The sequence below is a fragment of the Triplophysa dalaica genome, chromosome 2 (genome assembly GCF_015846415.1).
Source record: "Triplophysa dalaica isolate WHDGS20190420 chromosome 2, ASM1584641v1, whole genome shotgun sequence".
NCBI classification, from domain to species: domain Eukaryota; kingdom Metazoa; phylum Chordata; class Actinopteri; order Cypriniformes; family Nemacheilidae; genus Triplophysa; species Triplophysa dalaica.
In genome coordinates, this window is record NC_079543.1 from 24,049,699 (window position 1) to 24,071,879 (window position 22,181).

Here is a 22,181-nt window from a genome sequence, read left to right on the forward strand (position 1 = left end):
TTTATCCCAAAATTAACATTCTCTTAATATTCTGAAGAACATTGGTAACCAAACAACACTGGCTCCCATTGACTTCCATTGTATGGACACAAAACCACTGAGACATTTCACAAAATATATTCTTTTGTGTTCTACAGAATAAAGAAACGTCTGAGGGTGGATGATCATTTATGGTTAAACTTTCCCTCGAAACGGACTAAAAAGAATGAAAAAAAGACATGGCAGACTACTGACACAAACTAAGACAAATAAAACCAAAAAAGTATCACGAGTACCAAAGCAAGACACTCATCGGGGTTGCTAATATCATAAAAGATCTATTGTAACCATGGGAACCGTAAAATCCATTAGCTGGCTTTACTGCCCAGATTGGCCATCTGAAAGAAGAGTAAATTTATGGTCTCTGGGCTAACACTGACCATAGGCCATTAATTAATCTAATTTGCTTTATGTGCCTGAATTTGTGTCCCTGTGCACGCAGAAAATGTGGGGGGAGTTCTCAGTTTCCTGAGCCGCGTTTATTAATATTATTTACTGTCAGCGTAATGATACTCCTGCAGAGATTAATAGAGATTTACTATCTTTATTAAAAGAACCTTTTTCGTGCACTGTCAACAAAGCCCTTTCCACACTTTAGCAAGTAGTTTTGTGGTCACACACTTTTGGATGTGAATGTGGGAAAGACCAAAGTATTATGTGCATTTGCGTCCTTTGCAGGATGAATTGTAGTGTCCATTCCAATTGGATGATGCCTAATCTGTTTTTAATCTGACTTTACTTCACCCAAAAATCAAAATCCTGTAACCATTTACTCACCTTCAAGTTGTACACAGAGGAAGATATTTGGAGTTCAACAGAACAAAAAAAAGAAAGTATTTGTTCCTACTTTTGGAGTCAATTGGGGGCAAAATCTGTGAGGTTGTAAACATTCTTCCAAATATATATCTCTTGTGTTCTTCATTTTTGGGTGAAGGATCCTTTTAAAGTGACCATTTTAACATGATTAAACAGCTTTTAGTTTTTATGCAAACATGAGACTTGATCAAAATCACTTTAAATGTCCAGTCCACTTTTTTGCTTAAAGTAGGTGCCCTTACTATTCATATACTGTCAAATGCAAAATTATATTTTCAAATTCACAGAATTCTTTGATATGATTGATTGTCTTGCGCTTCGCAGTGCCTACAGCGCCCCCACAAGACTCGGAGGCTGTCGCTGTCAATTCCACCACCATCAAATTCACCTGGACGCCACCACCTCAACAGTTCATCAATGGCATTAACCAGGGGTACAAGGTACAGCACAACCTTTTTGACATGTTTCCGTCACTTCTCTGAGAGTTTGTTTTGTATGTAATAGTAACTGACCCTGAATGGCTACCCATTAAAACCAAATTAGTAATACAAAAACAGAAACAGATTCATAGTCGACCAGTCAATATATGGGAATCAGACATTCTCATTGTAGAGAGCATTTGAATGGATCTTTAGGTTTTAATGTTGAAAGCTCAACCTTTACTGTATGTCTAATTCTTATTCTTTGGTGTCTCTCTCGCAGCTGCTGGTGTGGCCAGAACACTGTCCGGAATGCATTACCATGGTGACTATTGCCCCTGAGTTCCACGGGTCACGTCACTATGGTTACGTTACCGATTTAAAGAAGTTCACATGGTATGAAACGGTGGTGCTTTGTTTCACCACGCCTGGCGACGGCCCAGCTAGCACGCCACAGCTTATCCAGACGCACGCTGACAGTGAGTACACGCACACACACATACTAACACCAGTGTTGGGTAAGTTACTCTGAAAAGTAATGAAATACTAGTTACTAATTACATACTCAATAATGTAATTAGATTACTGTAGAAATTATTCTCTCCGAAAAGTATTTTATTACTTGTTACTTTCTATATGCTATATCAACCTCGATTAGTTAAGTGATTCAAGAATAGACACGACTCATTCATTCATTCCAATAAATGACTTAAAACTACATAATGTATTCTTTTTAACTGACTAAAGTATTAGTCAGAAGAGACAATGTCTCAAACTGCCAGTCAGATTTTTTTATCGAAAACTACAAAATCTAAATTGCATGCTTTATCTGTGCTACAATATGAATATCCACATTATGTGTATGGCAGTATAGTCAATGTTTCATTTATGAGGAACATCTTAGAGTTGATTCATCAAACACAACTGAGATCTCCAATAAGTCCGATATCATGAGTCATAAAAGAGCAACCTCTGAGCAATTAAACAGTCCTCAGGGATATAATGTTTTCTTTGCGCTCTTGACACTCAGCAAACTTGCGGATACCCACGCATACTTACGTCAGTCTGTCTGTAGTTAATTGGCGGCGATCGACTTACAGTACAGCTCTTTATTTCAAAGCTGTCCAGCCGGCATCGAGAAAGATATCTTGCTGCAAAAACAAGCCAGTTTGTTTGACATTTCAGCCCCCAGAATCAATATTGAGGAGAAATTTGGCCCTTTCACTATGCATACTGCAATTTGCCATGTAATTGTGCTTTTACATCGCTATTGATTAGCTTTTTTGCCGAATATATATTGGCCGCCGGAGCTCTGTCTTTGTGCCATGCCGCAGGCGCTCAGAGTCGGCTTGGACTAACCTGCAATTATTGAAGCAGGATCACTCTTGTTAGTCAATTCGCATGTGCTTGTATTGATTGTCCTATTGCGCCCGAGCGCGCAAATACATTGTCTGTTAACAGACAATGTAATTTTCATCAGATAAAAACAGCGTGTGGTCTTCTCTGTTCTGGTAGGCCACAGGAGCTTGTTTCATATGAATATCTCAATCAGACCAACAGGTTGGATAAACGTAAACCATTGTGTACATATACGCTCCCCCGTCTCTCAGGCTTTTATTTATTCTGTGTTAGGTGTGGCCACGTTTTCATGCTAGCAAAATACAGCAAATTTGTTTCATTTATTCATGCAGCTGGATATTTTGTCGTTTTCTGGTTGTTTTAAACTCTTGGATTGTTTAATTTTACTGCAAATGGAAAGAAATCGGATTTATGCAGATTGAAATTTATTCGGCTAAAACGAACATGATTCAATTTAGCAAAAATGTCATTTTAAACTGTTGCAATTATTTTTATTATTTCAACTGAATTCAGGTTTTGGCGAAGAGCCCTCGTTTATTCCATATACGAAAAAAGTATACGAAAATGTGCAAATTCGCTACATTTAATAGCGTAGATTTTCTTATTAAAGTTCACTTCCTAAATGTTTTATTTTAAAATAAGAACAGACTGGAATAAAACAACTTAAGTAACATGTAGCTTACTAAAAGATGTATGAAAGCAAAGATCTACGAAAAAAGTTGTACAAACTACAACGTGAATAAAGTTGTTGGAATGAACAAAACATATGCGAATAAAGCGAATTATTTCGAAGTACAGATTAGTTTAAAAAGATTAAAGTAAAATGTAATGCATGTAATGCATGAAAACAAAGAAGTACGAAAAAGGTTGTAAAAACTAGTTGTCGGAACGTAAGCGAATTAATCAATTTTAATGTATTTTAAGTACAGATTGGAATAGAAACATTCAGGTAAAATGTAACTTCGACGTGAATAAAGTTGTTGGAACGTACAAAACTTAAGTGAATAAACAGTTTAGTTTGGGATTTGAACGAGTGCAGTCAGTTAAATGGACTTGTGCGTACTCATAAGCACGGGTGATTGATTAACTTGTCAGTCTAGCGTGACGACCGGCTCTGATAAGGTCCGCTTGACAGTTGGGGCGCGAGAGTTTGCCACACTCGCGTTAGATCTAATGAGATTAAAGGTTTAAAGGAGCATTTCAGGCAACTGTCATGTTCATCTGTCAGATTTATTGTCTTGCGGGGTTTGTACGCATGATTGATTAACCACTAAATGACTGCTAATGCATTGAGGGTAATTACAAACAAATACATAATTCGCGTTCGCCCATTTGCATTTGTGTTGGAACGCTTCCACAGCACCAAGCTCTTCGTAGGAGCATTACGGTCTGCGGACCGAGGTTAAATCCTTTACCATAAGATAGTTTCAAAGCATCTAAATTACTGCCAAATAAATAATGAGCTTTGTTCCAGCCAACGTAAGGGCGTGCATATGCTAGCAGCGATAGCGTTGATAAACCTGCTGTGTATTCATAGTTTTATATCCCCTCACAGAAAACTGTGTTGTTTAAAGATTAATTGTCTTATGTCTTCCATCTCTATAGGTGACATTCGGATTCAGAATGCACCCTGTGTATATTAAAATACACAAATATTACTATTGTACAAGCTAACTCACAAGGCTATAAAGCACACATAAATTCTTCAGTATGGTGGTGTCTTGCAGGCCTCAAGCATGTAACCTCACAACCATAAATCATTTATCTTGTTTTAAATGTAGTTTACACTAAAGATTTGTACTTTTTAAATGCTTCAAATTCGTGACATAAAGACTACAGTCATATATACAGTTTTTCTGGACTAAAAGCAAGAGAAACATACGCATCTTGAACTTTATGTGTGTTTGCGTGTGTGTGTGTGTGTTACAGAACCTGGCCCGGTCTCTCACCTGAGCTTTACTGAGATCCTGGACACATCTCTGAAGATTAGCTGGCAGGAACCCAAAGACAAGAATGGCATTATCACAGGTGAAACTATTCAATAACCATCCAACCATATTTACATTTCTTCATTTAACAAACACTTTTATCCAAAGCGACTTAAACATTAAAGTCCCAGTGAAATTAATAATGACCATTCTTATTTTTTCATGAAATATTGCAGCATTTATCGTTAATAGCTCATCAATGGGGGTCATTTTCTTTTTTAAATTCATGAACCCTCATAATCTTCAGTTCAATTCTGAAAATGCACTTCCGTCCTGAAATGACTATCCATCTCAAATGACGTAAATTAGATGGCTTGGCTGGAGCATCCGTTAACTCCTCCCCTTTAACTGTCAGTCTGCTGCCGGTTTCATTTCAGATCAATGCAATGGCCGTTTTTACACATTCAATCAATTCGCAGTGAAAAACGCACTAAGAAATGTGTCCGAATACGGAAGTAAAAAGCGATCGCAACCTCTGGTTCACAGGGACTTTAATCACAGTTGCAACAGGAACTCAACAGAAACTTCTTTTTTAAAAATCGAATGCTTCCCACACACTAGGTCTGTCCCAAACTGAACATATGCACTATTTTTCTCCGTAAAGAAGTGTGAATAGTGTAAAATAATGATACATTAACATTTTCGACAAGAATAAATGAACTTAAAGTACCTTGATGATGCACCCACTTAACCGGAAAAAATGAAGTGTGCAATGTTGGACACTTTATGAATTCATCGGTTACAGTTTTTCTTGTGTAGCAGAAGAGAGGGACTATCAGACTGAGTAAGCAAAGTTCACACTGACAGCAGAAGTAATGTTAAAAAAAATTCATTGACTTGCATTGTGTTAAGCATCAGTCTTCCATTTGAGACGATACAACCCCAATAGCACACATACATCTGGGAGACGTTTATTTGATCTTTATTTGATCGTTTATTGCATCTGCAATACGTCTCTGAGATGTCTTCTGTATATTTGTATGTGTGATGCATTTTTGCGCATAACATTGTGTTGTTTTGTTAGCATAGCGGTAAGCTAATGTCATTAAAGGGGTCAAGTGACACAGCTAAAACAAATTTTATCGTTTGTTTTAGATGTAATGCAATGTCTATACACGATTTAAGGTTAAAAGGCTGTATTTCCACATACCATACATGTTTGTATCTCCTCTTTGCCCCGCCTCTCTGAAAAGTGCTGATATTAAACAATGCTCATCGCTCTGAAAAGCAAGTGTGATAGGATTGGTACGTTAACCAGTGCGTAGTGATTGGTTGAATACTGCGAGCATGTGACATAAAATGTAGCTCCTCCTACCATATTTGGAACATCAGGTTCCAAGAGAAAATGTACTGACAGGTACGTCCACCTTACTTGGGAATACATTTGGGCGGTCTTCCTCTACTCATACCACGAACTGACGTAGATTTGTGGGGGTGTGGTTACATGGGCCGTTTCAGGCAAGTCTGGGTGAGCATTCGCTTTTAGATAGAATGCATCTTTGTTCCGACACTTTAATTTGAGCAATTTAACGTGTCTAATACATGCATGGACAACTTTTTACACATCAAGACACATAAAAACACGTGTTCGTGCCATATGACCCCTTTAAGAGTCAACTGTGAGTAGTCGAGTCTGTTGTGTGATTCGCACACTATTCATCTGACTAACCATTAACAGAGTCTCTGCAAATGTCGAGCATTCCAATTCAGTCACTAATAAGGTCTGATGATGGATCGGATGCTTGAAGGTTACTACCCACAGTATGCGAACACTATCTCCACCTTTTTTCCACAGGCTACGTCTTATGTTGGGAGGAAGCCGGTGAAAACGAAACCCGCGTTAAGCAAACTCTATCCAATTCCACGCTGGTGTATAAAGTAACCGGGCTGACCTCGCTAACCACGTACACACTGCAGGTGTCCGCAGTAACACAGGCCGGAACGGGAACGGCCACTTCGTCGACTATCTCGACAGGACTTCCTCCAGGTCTGCACATTCAAACACACACACTTAAGTGCATCAGATTATTTGACAATGAGCAATAGGCAAAGCGTTCAAAATCAAAAGGAAATTCAACACGTGAAAGAGGATGCTGCAGCTGGGCGCATATTTCACAAAGACCAGCAAGCCGAGACACAGTCAGTAAGTCTGTAATACATCACAGGGAGTCAGTGCTAAGCTCCTGGGGATCCTGCGCGTGTGTGTGAGAGAACATGAAACAAATGATGATGACCAAAAGCCAAGCTACACTCATTATCTCCCACTGATATGCTATGGAGTCAGAAGAGAACGAGCTTTATCTACTGTTGAATGAGCCACCCAAATATCATTATCAATCCATTTAATTGCCAATTTATCATATACCCAAACACAACCAACGCTGCTGTACACAAAACCTAATCGACTCTGAAGTGAGTTATGGGCCCTTTTATATGAGTTTGCTTTGAAGGATAATGAAGACGCAGGGTGGAGAGAAGCGAGACTTTGGTAATGTAGAAATATTTCAATTCGCAGGCAATTGTAATGTAAATACTTATGTTTCGATTGTGAACAGAGCTTCCCGGGGCGCCGTCGAACCTGGTCATCTCCAACATAAGTCCTCGGTCTGCCACCATCAGGTTCCACCCCGGCAGCGACGGCAAAACCGACATCTCCAAATGGATCGTGGAAGGACAGGTGTGTAGACGTGTGTTTGTGTGCAACTTGGCTAAAAGCTTCCTGTCTGCCAAATCTTTTGCTAGATGCTTGCCCCAACTGGCCATTTTATCTGTGAAAAATGATGGTCTTTTACGGGAAAACGTCTTAGAATGACAATTGTCTCTCCGCAAAATGGTTAATTTGGCCACAAATATGAATTTTCCCTCAGACGTTTGTTCAACTTTGCCCCATATTGTAATTTTCCATTCGAAGATGTTTGCACAAATGGCAATTTTATCTCTACCTTATTGGTAAACTTTCCCATAAATGGCAATTTTCTCTCTGCCAAGACCACTCAACGTGCTATTACTGTTCAGCGTGTGCTCGTCAGCATGTGTGTGTTTGTGCGTGTGTATTTGTGTCTGTTATGCCCTTGTCTGGCAGGTTGTGCTCCACTGAAGATGCTGTTGTTTGGCAGGTACTTCATCTCTAGGGACAAACAGACTTGCTCTTCGACTAAAACATCTTCCCCGGAGAAAACGCACGCGCGCACAAACACACACACACAGCACGTTTGACATAGCTCTAGAAGGCTAAGACGATGTCATGCACCGTGTCTCGCGTCCACTTTAGGTGCGATGCGCATCTTTGTGTGCGTGTGCTCACGCATACGTGTTAAGCCCCTCTTGGACGGCGCCCAACTCCGTGCGGCGTGAAGAGAAAAAACTTCTCCTAATGAGAACCCTCCTGTTTTTTCTCTCTGTTTCTTCTGGGCTCCCGTCTTTAATACTGTTTAATCAAAAGAGAGCAGGAGGGTGGGATGCGAGGGGAGAAGATTAGAGGTACTGAGGTGGGACTAATGGGGTCTTAAGTCTATGGGTTAGAAATCAACTTGCGTAGGGGAGTTTTTTTTACAGTTGAATTCCTCGCAGTTGAACGCCGGACCGGGCCGATGCCAATTTCGTTTCCTTTGTGATCTTTTCACCTATCTTTCGTTGAAATGGGAGGCTGCAGGAATACATGATGGTCTGAGCGAGATCTTTGGACATATTGTCTGTTTCAGCGAAGGGTTACTTAATATTAGAGGCAACATTTAATCGAAGGTTTTCTTGCTGTTGTGAGTTGAGTTGCAATGCTCCCGTTCTATTTACTTCAGAACCGTTATTGATAAATATTTCATTTGGACTTGTACTATAGGTCAAATGACACTAGTGAAAAAAACAGTTCAGCAAGAGATAAACAGTGGGAATGAGGCAGGAGTTTAGCCAGTTGTAATGTATAGAGCTGTGGGATGCGACCAAACGCAATGCGAGGACCTGTGGTGTATACAGTCACGGGCTAAAGGCTGCGTCAGTCAATCTCTGTCAGAATCTCAGATCGCGCACCAATATTAAGTTCTCTTTCATGATTGAATGACATCACGTGACTTCACCTTGTAAAATAAAATCTTACATGAATGCAAAGAGTTTTGAAAATTGGAGAGGCATCAGATCTGCGTAGAGAGACAGCCCTTAAAGGGTCCGCGTTCTTAAACATGTTGCTGTGACTCCTGTCGCTAAAATTAATCAGAGAACAGAAGAAAAGAGGAATCCAATGTGTTTTATAGTATTTCATTTACAATTTAGATTAACTAAATATATTACCTAGCTGTAAGACATGATAGCTCTCAATACTGTTGAATGGCTATTAATGTTAAAATAAAAAAATCAATTTTTATAGAGATATCAGTTACAGTACTAATATCAGAATGCTGGCTTTCATACATAAAATGCTGTTTAAGAAATCTGTTGTTTCTACATTAATTTGAAGATTAAATGTGAAATTATTTGAATGTAAAAGTATAATTTAAACATTAATGTTATGTGCGATTAATTGTGGTTAATCACAGGAAAAAATGCGATTAATCATATAATTTTTTTCATTGATCAATTTTTTTTTAAAATAATGCAATTAAATATGCCATATATTCCAACACTTACTGTTTTTATTGCATTACTCGTGTTGTTGTCTTATTTTTAACAGTTGCTTTCAGTGCTGAAATAGTGGGATTATAACACCTAGTCCTATTACGCAAATCTGTATAAATACTTCTTTCGGATTCATTTCAAAATCCGCGCTTGCGTCTCTCTCTCTCTCTCTAGCTTAATCGCTTGCTAGCTCACTTCCATCTGTGAGAAAGAAGAGTTTTAAAGTGATAGTTCACGCAAAAATGAAAATTCTGTCATTATTCACTCACTCTCTTGTCATTTCAAACATGTATGACTTTCTTTCTTCAGCAGAACACAAGAGAAGGTATTTTGTAAAATGTTGTTAAATGGCACTCATTCACTTGGATCGATTTTGTGGCCATACAATAGAAGTGAATGGGTGCCGGCGCTGTTTGGTGACCAACTTTCTTCAAAATATCTTCTTTTGTGTTCTGCAGAAAAAAGAATGTCATAAATGTTTGAAATGACAAGAGGGTGAGTAAATGACAGAATTTGTATTTTTAACTGAACTATACCTTTAAGAATGCATCGTATTGTGACCCTTTGAACGGTAATCGAGTTGTTGTGCACAGCAAGTCAAGATTCACGTGTAAAAACATAAAGTTTTAAAGGAACAGTTAGCAGAAATAATCAGCTAGTTTGATTTATCACTCAGGGGTAGAAAATTAGAATGACTTGTGCCAATGTGTAAAATATTACTGTCTGTATGTAATTATAAGGGGAATAAAAATGCTATAGAAATGTGCAAAATGTTCCTTTCAAGCATTTTGACAGTTTGTACACGTTAATGATAGGAAGCCGTAATAGAGCCGTATGATATTAATCACAGGTTGCTCAATGAATAAACAGAAGCAGCGCTCCAAGAGAAAATTGGAGTCACATAACTGTGCCATGTTTGAAATGATAAGCAGTTTTTGTTTCAAGATAATGACCGGTTATATTAGTCTCTTTGTAGCGTTTTTCTCATGTTGGAGATGCACGGTTTTTCATTAGCTCATTATTTCATTACAGCCTTATTAAGATCAAGGTTGATATGAAAACAGCCTTTTCAGGTTCTCAGATGTGAGTGTTGACAATCTTTGGCGACATCCTTTTAACTGGAAAAAATAGCCTAGTGCACACAAGCAAAGGCAGTCGAAGTGATGGTATGAATTACGAGCAGTTTAGTTTGTTTCACAATTTTATTTTCCAGTCTGAATAAAGTTTATTTTATCATAATATTATAAAATGTTTTTTGAGACTTTTGGAATGTCATGTAGTTTTTCTTTGACTAGAATGTGTTATGAAAATTTTTGACTATGCGTCATAGTTGTAAAATACCCGAATCGAAACTTCAGCGCTCTTATTTTGTATCCCACAATGCACTTGATTACAACTTGACCTTTCATTTCCAAAGTGACTGAACAGAATCGACATCTTTACCAAAAGGGATATAAATAGGAGTCTCTGAATTCTGCCTAAAATTGAGAATACGCATCTCCAAAAATTGGATGTAAATTGATTTTATTGTAGAATTATGCCTACTTTTACACTTTTTATGCATTTGGCAGACACTTTTATCCAAAATAACTTACAGTTCACTCAAGGTATACATTTTATCGTGAATGGGAATACTTCATTCTCTGTGTTTATAGTTGTTCAAACTGTTTTCAAGTAGTATGCATAGGGTAGTATGCAGTGGGCGGTGGTTTTGCATTCAGAACATATGCTCTGTGTGGCTGTAGGTGGGCACTACGGAGGAGTGGAAGGTCCTGTATGAGAGAGACAATCCACCAACCTCTGGAGACTCTCTGGAGATTCCAAATCTCATCCCCTTCATCAATACAGGTGAGGCTTTTCAAGTATTTACCTGCCGAAAAGAGCACATTACACCACGATGTAATTCCATGAATGTGTGGGATTGGTGATGCTGGTCAAAGCTGATTGGCCAACCTGATCTCGAAAGAAAATTAACTTTTTTATGAGTTAGCGATGTTGTATAAATGTGCATTGTAAAACTAAAATAAAAAAATAAGCCACGTCCCTAAACTAAGAAGATCATACTATACATAAAAATTTCCTAAATAGTTACGAATGGCTTTAAAATAATTAGGATTTACCAAAGTTGTCTTAATGGTTAAAGGCATAGTTCAGCCAGAAATACAAATTCTATTGCCCTTTACTCACTCTTACAACTTTCTGAACTTTCTGAACTCTCAACTTTCAATAGACAGAATTTCTGTAAATCTTGCGTACCAGTCAAATCTCATTTTCGTTCATTTCAGATAGGCCCGTCATAACGTGCCTTGCTTGTTTTCAAGCATCCCGTCACTGACGCCAAACCTGTCGGGACACATCTAGATGCTTCATGTTTTAAATAAATGAAACATGAGAGCAACAATGAAAGGCTTGAGTTTCAGCAAAAAAATAAAACGGAGCTAGATATCCCCAGTCACCACAAAAAAATTCACATGGATTTGGAACAAAGTGTAAATTGCTTTGTGACATAATGTTTATTTTTACCTACAGTGTCCCTGAATAGCATCCAACATACGACACGCATAATTCTTCAGGATGCTTCAATATCAAAGTTGTAATCCCAGATCTCTGCGCATCTCTTCCTATCTGTGTTACTAGCTTTAGTTTTTGTTGTTTCATTCCCCTCTCTCTCGCCTTCTATCCGTTCCCCTTATCCATTTCTCTCCTTAATTGATTTTCTCAAGGTCCTGTGGAAAGATGGTCTTCTGATTCTCAGCACACTATCTTGTCCTAAAGGGATTACAGATGATCAGAGGCAGCAGATATCTGTTATCCTGTCCAAAACCCCTTGTTCTGTCACTATTCAAGAGCTAAACCAGGAGATTAAAAATGCTGTTTTCCCTCCCTCCTTGTTCATGTGTGTGCCAGGTTCAGGATGAGGCAGGTGAATGTGGTGGGTTCGAGTCCGTTCAGTCAGCCGTCGAGTGTTATGCAGACCCTCCAGGCCAGTCCAGATGTGGCCCCCGCAGATCTCAGCGTGCTGTCCTCTACTGAAACCAGCCTGAGGATTCGCTGGCAGGTGAGAATGGGTCACAAACACTCTTAAAACTTATTTCAAACTAATTAAAAAAATTGCAATTACATTTTGCCTGACCTGGAGTTAAAGGAGTAGTTCACTTTAAAATGAAAATGTTGTGCTTATGTCATCCAAGTGGTCCGTGTCTTTAATTCTTAGAAACGAATCCAAGGTTGTTAATGAAGAGTTATCTTCCTCCAAATAATGGATTTAATCGAGGGGCAACCTGATTTAAGGTCCAAATGTCAGTTTCTCTGCAGATTTTAATGGCGAAACATGACAGCAGCCGATGAATTTGTGTCTTTTCTAGCAAAACGATTAATCATTTTCTAAGATGTTGCTGGATGTTTTTGAGCCTGATTATTGTTTGGTCCATTGTTCCTTTCGTTGTTCGGTTCTTGTGCTTATGTGGGATGTAATAAAGTCAGTCGAGTTTCCTTTTTAACGTGATTCCGTATTACCGGAAGTCGTCAACGCGCGGTTAAAAAGTAAGTTAAATCAGGTTAAATCCATTATAGGGAGGAATATCTGGAAATGTTTTCCTCAACAACCGTGGATTAGTTTCTACAGAAGAAATAAAGACATAGATATCTTGGATGACATGAGGGTGAGTAAATAAGCATGACATTTTAATTCTAAAATGAACTATTAATTTAACTTCCGGTCTGTGTTTGGTTATAATATAACCACTTATTTGTATATTACTTTTTAATTATAACTAATATTAACTTACATTTAAACTATTTACCAGTTCTTGAATCTTTGCTGAGATCTACCGGAAGTTAAGTTTGGGCCACATAACATTTTTGTCAAGGGTGTTTTTGCAAAAAATATCAAGCGTATAGGCTTTGTGCATTTATTATTGTTTTTTGTAGTTGTGTTAACATTTTGAAATTGTTTTTATTATTCATCGTAATTTTATTAAAAATAACAGAAATAGAAGTATAAATTACTTTGTAATATTGCTATAAAGCTTTATAAATGTTAACCTAGCTGAAACTTATTTTAGTTTATTGCTACGTTAACATTTCGTGTTTAGTTTTTGTTAAGGTTTGTGAAATAATATTTAGGTCTGTATTCTGTTTGATTTAACTAAATATTTAATGTATTATAATAATAATAATTAAGTAAGGGAAAATCAACGGTAGCTGTGCATTAAATGATTTTAATGTTTGACGTAGAAGTCAAGAACTACCCTCCGCGAAGCGATGCCTAAGATAAGTTCATTAAAATCTTTTAATGCAAGGCTAGCCGTGGATTATCCCGCTTATACCATGGCCATTAGCCAAATTTAAGCTGTAATTGATGTGTCTGTTTATTTCAAATGTTGATCAAACTGTCTGGAACGACTCATGTATTAAACGGTATTAATTCACACCTTTCAGCCAATCAGAATCGAGTATACAAACAGACCATGGTATAACAAATAATAATATATAACAATAATAATAATAACGTTTTCCTATATTATGCAAACTCAGATTGTAATTGTCTATTTAAATAACAAAAACAAACCATTTTTGTTTACAATATTGAATCATTACTTAACATCACTACAGTTGCCGCACTTCGAAGTGCGGAGGATCTTTAAAAAAAATCCTATTGAGGAAATGCAATCTGGATTAAACAGGATTTAGATTTGGTGTGAACAGTCTGTAAAATGATCATAAATAGAGAAACGCAACAAATGATAGTGATTTACACACGCACACTCAAACGCAAGCAGATACGATCACAAACACAGTCTGTTGCACTTCTGTGCTCTCACTTTATAGACGAGGAAACACTGAAAGAGCTTGACAGCTTATTTTTCCTTTCAGTTTTCCTGCTATCACGAGACGTAGTGTCTGTCAGTATCAAGTGTAATTGCTGTTATTTTCTCCTTCACTTCTCCTTTTTCCCCTCTCACCTTTTCAAAGCCTGAAGAGCGATCGAAGAATTTGAGTTGTAAAGGCACAAAACATGAAGGCTGTCATTTCATAAAACAGGACTCCATTTAATCTTAAAAAATGACTTCTGCAAAACGCCCGCTACACATTTGGGGGGTACTGATGCTGAAAATGACCCTCGGGACACATACCAGCTTAATGCATTACTTCGGGACAGTAATTTATTACGTTAGCTCTAAAACTTTCATGTAGCTGCCATTAAAGATAAGGTTATACTTTTACAGTTCTCAAGTAACTGAAGTGCCTCGCGTTTTAATGTCTTTAATGAAAAGCATTTCCACTAAGATGTACTTTATAGTCGCCATGGAAACGTGATGGTGACCTCCAAAATGATTTGGACAGTATTTAAATTTTAGTTTGTCACACAGTCTATGCGCATTAAACTAAGATAGATAAAAGATTTTTTAATAAAATAATTAAAAAATATATATATTTTTAAACATTATATGCATGACTTATATCTATAGTTTGCTCTCCTTCAATGCTATTTTATACTATTAGTGCTGAGAACATCGCTTCCATGTAACTATAGAGTCAATACAGACATTTTAGATTTGGTTGATTGAGTAAAAAGCCTTCTTGTGAAATGTTAACTTTTTACTAAGAAACTGTCCACCTCTTTAAGTTCGACCTTGACATGCAATTTATTGGAAAATGATTCTCATCTTAGTTCCACACACGAACACACTACAAACTAACATTCACATGTGCGCCAAGACAATCAGCTGATTCTGTCAAGTACAGCCGAGGTGGATGTCAAGATTTTTTGGTGAATAGCACCTTAGATTATGCTTTTCATCACTCCATGCTATCATTGGAATAAAATGCAGCCGTTTGGATTTCTTTTACGATACTTCTGTGGTGCTTTACTCCCCATTGGTTTTGTGTCTTGATGTCTTTGCCCTTCACCTTTATTTAGCCACTTGCAGAAGCAGATTACAATGGAAATCCGGAAAGCGTGGGCTACCGCGTACGTGCTCGGAGGTCGGACGGGCTCGGGCAGCCACGGATGGAGACGGTTAATGACCGTCAGTCTCGGGAGGTGACAGTTGAGGGTCTGGAGGAATGGATGGAGTATGAGCTGAGCGTTCAGGCCTTCAATGCCATCGGCTCAGGACCCTGGAGCAGCCCAGTGCTAGGCAAAACTAAAGAATCAGGTGAGGCATGAGCATAACTTCACATTAATCTTGCTTTATTTGATATAGTCTGAAAATAATTGTTTAGTTGTTCTTTTTTTTATGTCATTTCTCTCCTGTCATATTTCTTTTCTCAACATAGTAGAAAAATTGTTGTATCATTTTTTTTCTTCTGTTGAACTCAAAATGAGATATTTGGAAGGACAGTTCTAGGGCACCTTTGTCTACCATTTGAATTTTTCAATTTTTGAAAACATTTAACAGGTCGGGAACAACTTGGGGGTAGTTATTCATGACAGAATCTTCATTTTTGGGTCATTTTTGTAGAATTCCTTTAAAATATATATTTTTCTTACGGGTACATTTTCAGTTCCCTCTGGGGCTCCAGAAAACGTGAGCGCTGAAGCAATGAGCTCTACAAGTGTACTGGTCACCTGGGGGTCGGTCCCTGAGCACCAGAAGAACGGCCACATCCTTGGATACAAGGTACGGTAACTATATCAAAGGGAATGTCTTAACACCCTTAAAATTCCCCTGAGGCTGAAGACATTCATGTGGGTGAATTTCCACTGCATGTGGAGAATTCGGACTGGAATTAACAAGAAAGATGGGAATTTATTATATTAGCTGTGGTTCCTATGAATTTTTCTCATACCTTGGGGTGTAGATCAATCCCATAATCCAATGTCATGGCTTTCTGTGGAGAAAAATATAGTCAGATCTTTGACTAGAAAACACTTAGCAAGGAACTGAAATATGTGCTTTTTGTTAGAAAGCTTTACCTTAGCAACTGAATTGTGTGCTTGGTGTGCTTATCTGAAGGAGAATTTCTTATCATTCAGTATCAATGATGGTTGCAGACGTGTAAGCAGAACACACTGAACACTTAACATTGGGTCAAAAGCCAACGACACTTAATACCCCACAAAAAAATGCATCTTGGTTTGATGCACGTAGTTCATATTGAGGTCATACGGAACAGATCTATAATCTGTGTAAAGCTATTGAAACCCTTGCGAGCGGTTACTTGTCTGAGACTTTCATAAGTTTTTGCTCGTGTAAAGTGACATGATGCAACATCATGAAATTGCTGAAGCAGTTTTTTACACACACTGTAGGAAGAAACCAAATGATAAAATGCTTAGACTGTAAAAAGTGGGGAAAATAAAATAACGCAATGAATTATTTATTCCTTCTATATTCAGCAACCAATATACGCAAAATATAAAATATAATATCATAATTGAATTCATATTTTTTTATTTTCTTTTTCTTTAAGGCAATAATAACTATAACCGTATGGTTCCCAGGGTGCAGATGTATGGTTTCTAGGATGTTGCTACTGGTACAATAGTTGCGTGATACTTTTGCGACTAGTTTTTAAGTGTTTGTTTATTGGGAAAATTTGAGTTAAACCCATTCCCATGCAGAGTTTTAATTTTTATTGGAGTTTAATTAGGATTATAAATTTAATTTATACTGTAGTTTTCATGATCGTTTTCGGTTAATTTTAGAAACTTGCTTTTGTCCTTTTTTATTTAGTTTCTAATGTTACTGAATTATTTTACTGCTTTGTTTATTTCTTTAATCATTTAAATTGTTTAATGTTTATTTATTATCTATTTTATTTTATATTGATTATATACATATACTGTATATATAATATTTTAGTCTATTTTCAGGCAACGTTTCTAATTTCCATTTAGTTTTTGAAATATTTTAACTGCCATTTTATTTCAATCAATGTTTTCATAGTTTTAATCTAAGTAAACGGGTTAAATTGGGCCGGGGTCGTCCGGGGGGAGCCCCGGCACATCGGCTGACCCTCTTGCTCTGCTCCCCGCATGTGTGCGGCTCTTCTGGTGTTGTGGAGAGGTACTTCGTTGTGCCCGAGTATTAATCTGCTGTGCCTCAGTATAAATTTCAAGTTTAATTAACAATTTACCTTTTTTGTCAGTGTATACACGGACAGACTGAAAATCGTTGAAAAAACAGATCTATATGCAATTCTAACACAACTCGCATTCGTACAATAACAGCGTGCACGCAAAATCATTCCCTGTGTTACATTCCAAAGTTTTCATCCCTATGCCCTACTCTCTTCGCCGAGCACTCCCTATTTGCAAGTATTAGACATGACACAGAGCCCCGCTTTTCGTCCGGTGCGCACTGTTGTTTTAACGTTTCAAGCTTAAGCTGTATAAAATATGGACATATACAGGTCCAGAGGTTGCGTTAGTTTTGTCTGTAATTGACGAACAGACTCTCAAAAAATCTGTCCTAATCTTTTTTTACCCATCACTATGGTAGAAGGTGGCGAGATGTGCTAGTTAACATGTTCGTGATGTCATTATGCAGTACTTGCGCTTACACTCTGAACTTAGCATACTTTATTACAACTGATTGCCCAATAAAACCATTGTTGTTTATATTATATTGAATATATATGAATGTGCTGCTTCTACCGCTTATTGTACAGAGAAGACGACATTTTTCCGCCCACTGAAAGCTAATGTTTATCCATAAAGACGCTAGTATCTTTTCTGAAGGAAAAACTGTAAACACTGCGCGCCTGTGCGTGTATGCGTGCACGCGACGAGGAGATCTGTGACGGATGCATCTGCACCACGAGTCTCTGCTGACCGTGCTTGATTTTTCCAAAAAGGACCAAGCAGGCATTTGTAAGGAAGCCAGAAAATGGGACACAAATGTCCCTTCGTGATCGTGTTAAAAATATCAGTAAAATATCTGTCAATGATGGAGAACTTTTTATTTATCAACATTTTATTGCTCTCTCAATTTATATTATATAGTTTGTCAATTAATACGATTATAAGCTTTGCATAAGCACCCCTCAAATTCCCCACAAACTCCTGGCACATAACAAATCCCAATTTAACCCCTATATATATATATACTGTATATTTCTTATATTCCCATTTTTCCCTTTATGTGTAGGTATTATACAAAGAGAAAGATTTGGAGCAGGCTCCCCAGGTCAAGCCGGTGAACGGGAACCAGGTTCACTCTCTCCTTTTGCGGAACCTGAGTAAGTTCATCCTGTATGAAGTTCAGGTGCTTGCATTCACACGTGTCGGAGAAGGACCACCCAGCATCCCCCCCACAATTGAGAGAACTAAGGACGACGGTAAGCAAGGAGTGAACTCAGTGCATCATCATAATTCACCAAACGGCAAATTGTCCAGCCCCTCGGCCAGCTCTTGTTGTTTCCACCGGTTTTGTCAAATCACATACGCGTAATAGAAACAAAAATAAATGCCCGAACACAAATTGGGTCAAAATTAGACTTTGAGTGAGAGCTACCCATTTAGCAGATGTTCCTCCACACACTCACACACCGGTACAAACACACATTGGTAATGTGTGCGTAGAGTTATGTCTTGCTTCATGCTCTGCTGGTTTCCAGCTGTGCCCGACATTCAGACTGGCATTACCTCCCACATGGCTTCAGACACACATGTGTGCTCACACACTCGCCTGCCCTCCTGCTGCCCCCTCTGTACGAAACCTCATCCGCTGCTTTGCTTGATTCACCTGTCTGAAGCTCCTCTCTCTCTAACTTTATTATTTCCCAGCATATAGGACAGATGAAATCTCTAATGAGATTTCTTTAATGTCTCAGTTGTGGCTAGAAGACTGTGATAAGATGAAATGGAGCACAAATAGAGTCGCCTGTGAATCAGTTTTATTTATTGAGCAAAAAGTTCATGATCTTGCATTTGTTTCTAAAGAAAAAAGGAGATATCCCACTGATGTGTCAAAATGTGCACGGTTTTGCCAAGACACCAGTCTGCAATCTAAAGTCCGAAAAAAAACGTATTATTTGACATAATCACAATTATTTTAGATAACCACAAGTATTGCGCTCTTTAAGAAGATACAAAGAAGGTCTGTCTATCTTCTGTCTATCCATCGTTGATTTAAATTTCGATATAATTAGAGTCCTACCAGCTTTGTATTCTTATGTGTTACGTTTTTTTCCAGACTTTATGCATCTAGATGCAGATGATAACATCATCATATCTCGGTTTTAGTTTGCCTTGAACATAATAAATCCTGAGCATCCAGTCCTTTCTGATGTGTTCACTTTATAATGCACAGAATTTCAAGAACATTTTCTTCAATGAATAAATTAACTGTGAGCAAAGCTCTAAAACAGTCGATTAATCGTCGTAATCGCAATTATTAGACGATCGTCAGCCAAATTTCTTAATCGTTACAGAAGAATCTTGGAAGTAACACGAAAGACAAAATTGGTGAAATATGATCGCCATATTGTGCCGGAAAATTTGCATCATTGTTGGTAAAAAAAAGAAACGCAAAAAGGTGACACTTCACAATTAGGATGTATTTTATATATTAACATTAATATTAATATATATATATTAATAGGATGTATTTTATATATTAACATTAATATTAATATATATATATTAATAGGATGTATTTTATATATTAACATTAATATTAATATATATATATTAATATTTGCTTTAACTAACAATGATAAATTTCATTTTTTAACATTTAATAATATTTGTTAATACTAATTCAGTTGTTTGTGTTAGTTCATGGCGCATTAACTAATGTTAAGAGATACAATATTTGATTTTAAAAATGAATTAGTAAATGCTGAAAAGATTGATAAATGATGTTCATTGTCTGTTCATACTAGCTAATGCATTAACAAACCTTATTAATGCACTCACAAACATATTGTAATATGTTGCCAAAATAAACAAATGGAAAATAATAATAATAATGGTTATGACAATAGGCTTAATCTTATGCAGGGTTAAATTTTTATTTCATCTTTCGGAAATGATTGAGACAATTCTTCACAGTTCACCCAACTGAGAGTCTTCTGAGCAAAGAAAGATCAACCTCTGGGCAAAAACCTATTTTTTGGATGTTTCTCTTTAGAAATATGTGCTCGCCCATACGCAATCTTTTTCAACAGCAACGCTGTCATCTTCCCAATGAGAGAGAGCGTTTATATGTGCACTGTGGAGTCTCGCCAGCAGAATGACAAATGCCCTATTTCTGTCATTTTTCTTAATCGGCTCAATGGGACAACATTCATTTAAAATGTACAGGGATACCAGATACTGGGATGTCTATGTTATTAGTTTCTCTCCACACACACACACCCATCAGAAGCGGTGGATTATCAGTGTTGTTGGCCAAGTGTCCACTGGCAGAATTACATGTGTTTGATGAGGGATTATAAAACACTAATATTACTATTTGGATTTAAAGAATTAGAAGTTTACAGGGAGCGTGTGAGGGTTTGTTTGAAGAGATTAAAATGTCATATTTGTCCTAGCTGAGATAAAAACACGGCCCTGGCAAACAGATGTTTTGAAGTGTTTGAAATGTGGTTTTGTTAGAGGAAACATATCAAAATGAGGACTACAGTAATCTCTTTTAATACCACACTATGTATGTCTCTCTCTCTTTCTCTCTCTCTCTGTCTCTCTCTCTCTGTCTCTCTCTCTCTCTGTCTCTCTGCCTCTCTCTGTCTCTGTCTCTCTCTCTCTCTCTCTCTACCTCTCTCTCTCTCTCTCTCTCTCATTTCCGGTGCACGCTGGAAGCGTTTGGGGTGGTGGTGAGGGGTATTGCGGAGAAGTGCTAAACTTTTCTATTGTCTCTCTCATTTCTTTTTTTGAGTAAATTTGATATTTAAATATAATATTAAATATAGTAGTTAAAGTTTAGTTTGAGGTTAGTGGACGCGTTGTGGAATTAGTTTCGAGTGGCGAGTACAGAGATGGCGTCGCACCTGGATATGCGAACGCCGTCGCTGTCGCTTCGTCACGGAATTAGATGCATCACTCAAGTTGGTATAACAGTAGAGGATGTGTTGCTGGATGTAGCTGAGCGAGTGGGACATGAAAACATTATTTCCGCGTCTCGAATGAATAAGGCCGTGGTGGTTTTTTTGAAAGAGGAGCGACTGGTAAATCTGTTGGTAGAGAGCGGTATTGTGGTAAGTGGAGCTTTTATCATTGTTCAACCGTTAATATCTCCAACTGTGAAGGTGGTAATTTCAAATGTGCCGCCATTTATTCCGGATGAGGATATACAGCGTGAGCTTTTGAGGTATGGAAAACTAGCAAGCGGAATCAAAATGGTACCGCTTGGATGTAAACATGAGTCTTTGAAGCATGTGTTGTCTTTTAGACGGCAGGTGTTTATGTTTCTGAATGCCCCGACATTAAACGTGTCTTTTCGTTGCGTTTACGAAGGAAAGTCGTACATGTTGTATGCGAACACTGGGGAAATGCGCTGTTTTGAATGCGGTGCTGCGGGACATGTAAGATTGTCTTGTCCGCAAAGAGAGGAAGCGATTAAAGAGACAGGTCAAAATAAAGATACGAATGGTAGCGTAGAGCAAACTATGGAAGAAAGAGTGGAAAATGAGAATCAAAATGTTCATAATAACAAGGATTCAGTTAGTGTTGGTGCTGAGGGGGAGACTAATACTACTGAAGTGTCTACTGAAGTGATAGAGAATGTTAATGGAGGTGAGATACAGGTGACTGAAGAGATGGTGATGACGGAAATTGAGAAGAATACAGAGCAAGTGGAGAAGGTAGAGGGTGTTGAGGAAGTGATGTTAGTCGATGGAGATCAATTAAGGATAGTGAACTCAGAGGGTAATAATTCAGAAGAGATGGTTGAAAATGAAGGAGAGGAAGATAGTGATGACGAGTTGTCAGATGGATCAGACGCGTCAAATTTATCTCAGATGGGATGTGATAAGTGTTATGCTTTGGAGGAAATAGATGCCT

The 22,181-nt window shown here is 37.8% G+C and overlaps 1 protein-coding gene across 1 annotated transcript in view; it reads left to right on the forward strand.

Moving 5' to 3' along the window:
* The window catches only part of sdk1b (sidekick cell adhesion molecule 1b), a 189,864-nt gene that overhangs the window by 135,057 nt on the left and 32,626 nt on the right, over positions 1-22,181 (forward strand). Inside the window, 11 exon segments of the mRNA XM_056771518.1 lie at positions 1,180-1,295; positions 1,558-1,753; positions 4,563-4,661; positions 6,417-6,608; positions 7,177-7,298; positions 10,972-11,062; positions 11,065-11,074; positions 12,134-12,284; positions 15,150-15,387; positions 15,737-15,852; positions 18,325-18,514. Of these exon segments, the coding sequence (XP_056627496.1) occupies positions 1,180-1,295; positions 1,558-1,753; positions 4,563-4,661; positions 6,417-6,608; positions 7,177-7,298; positions 10,972-11,062; positions 11,065-11,074; positions 12,134-12,284; positions 15,150-15,387; positions 15,737-15,852; positions 18,325-18,514 (1,521 nt within the window).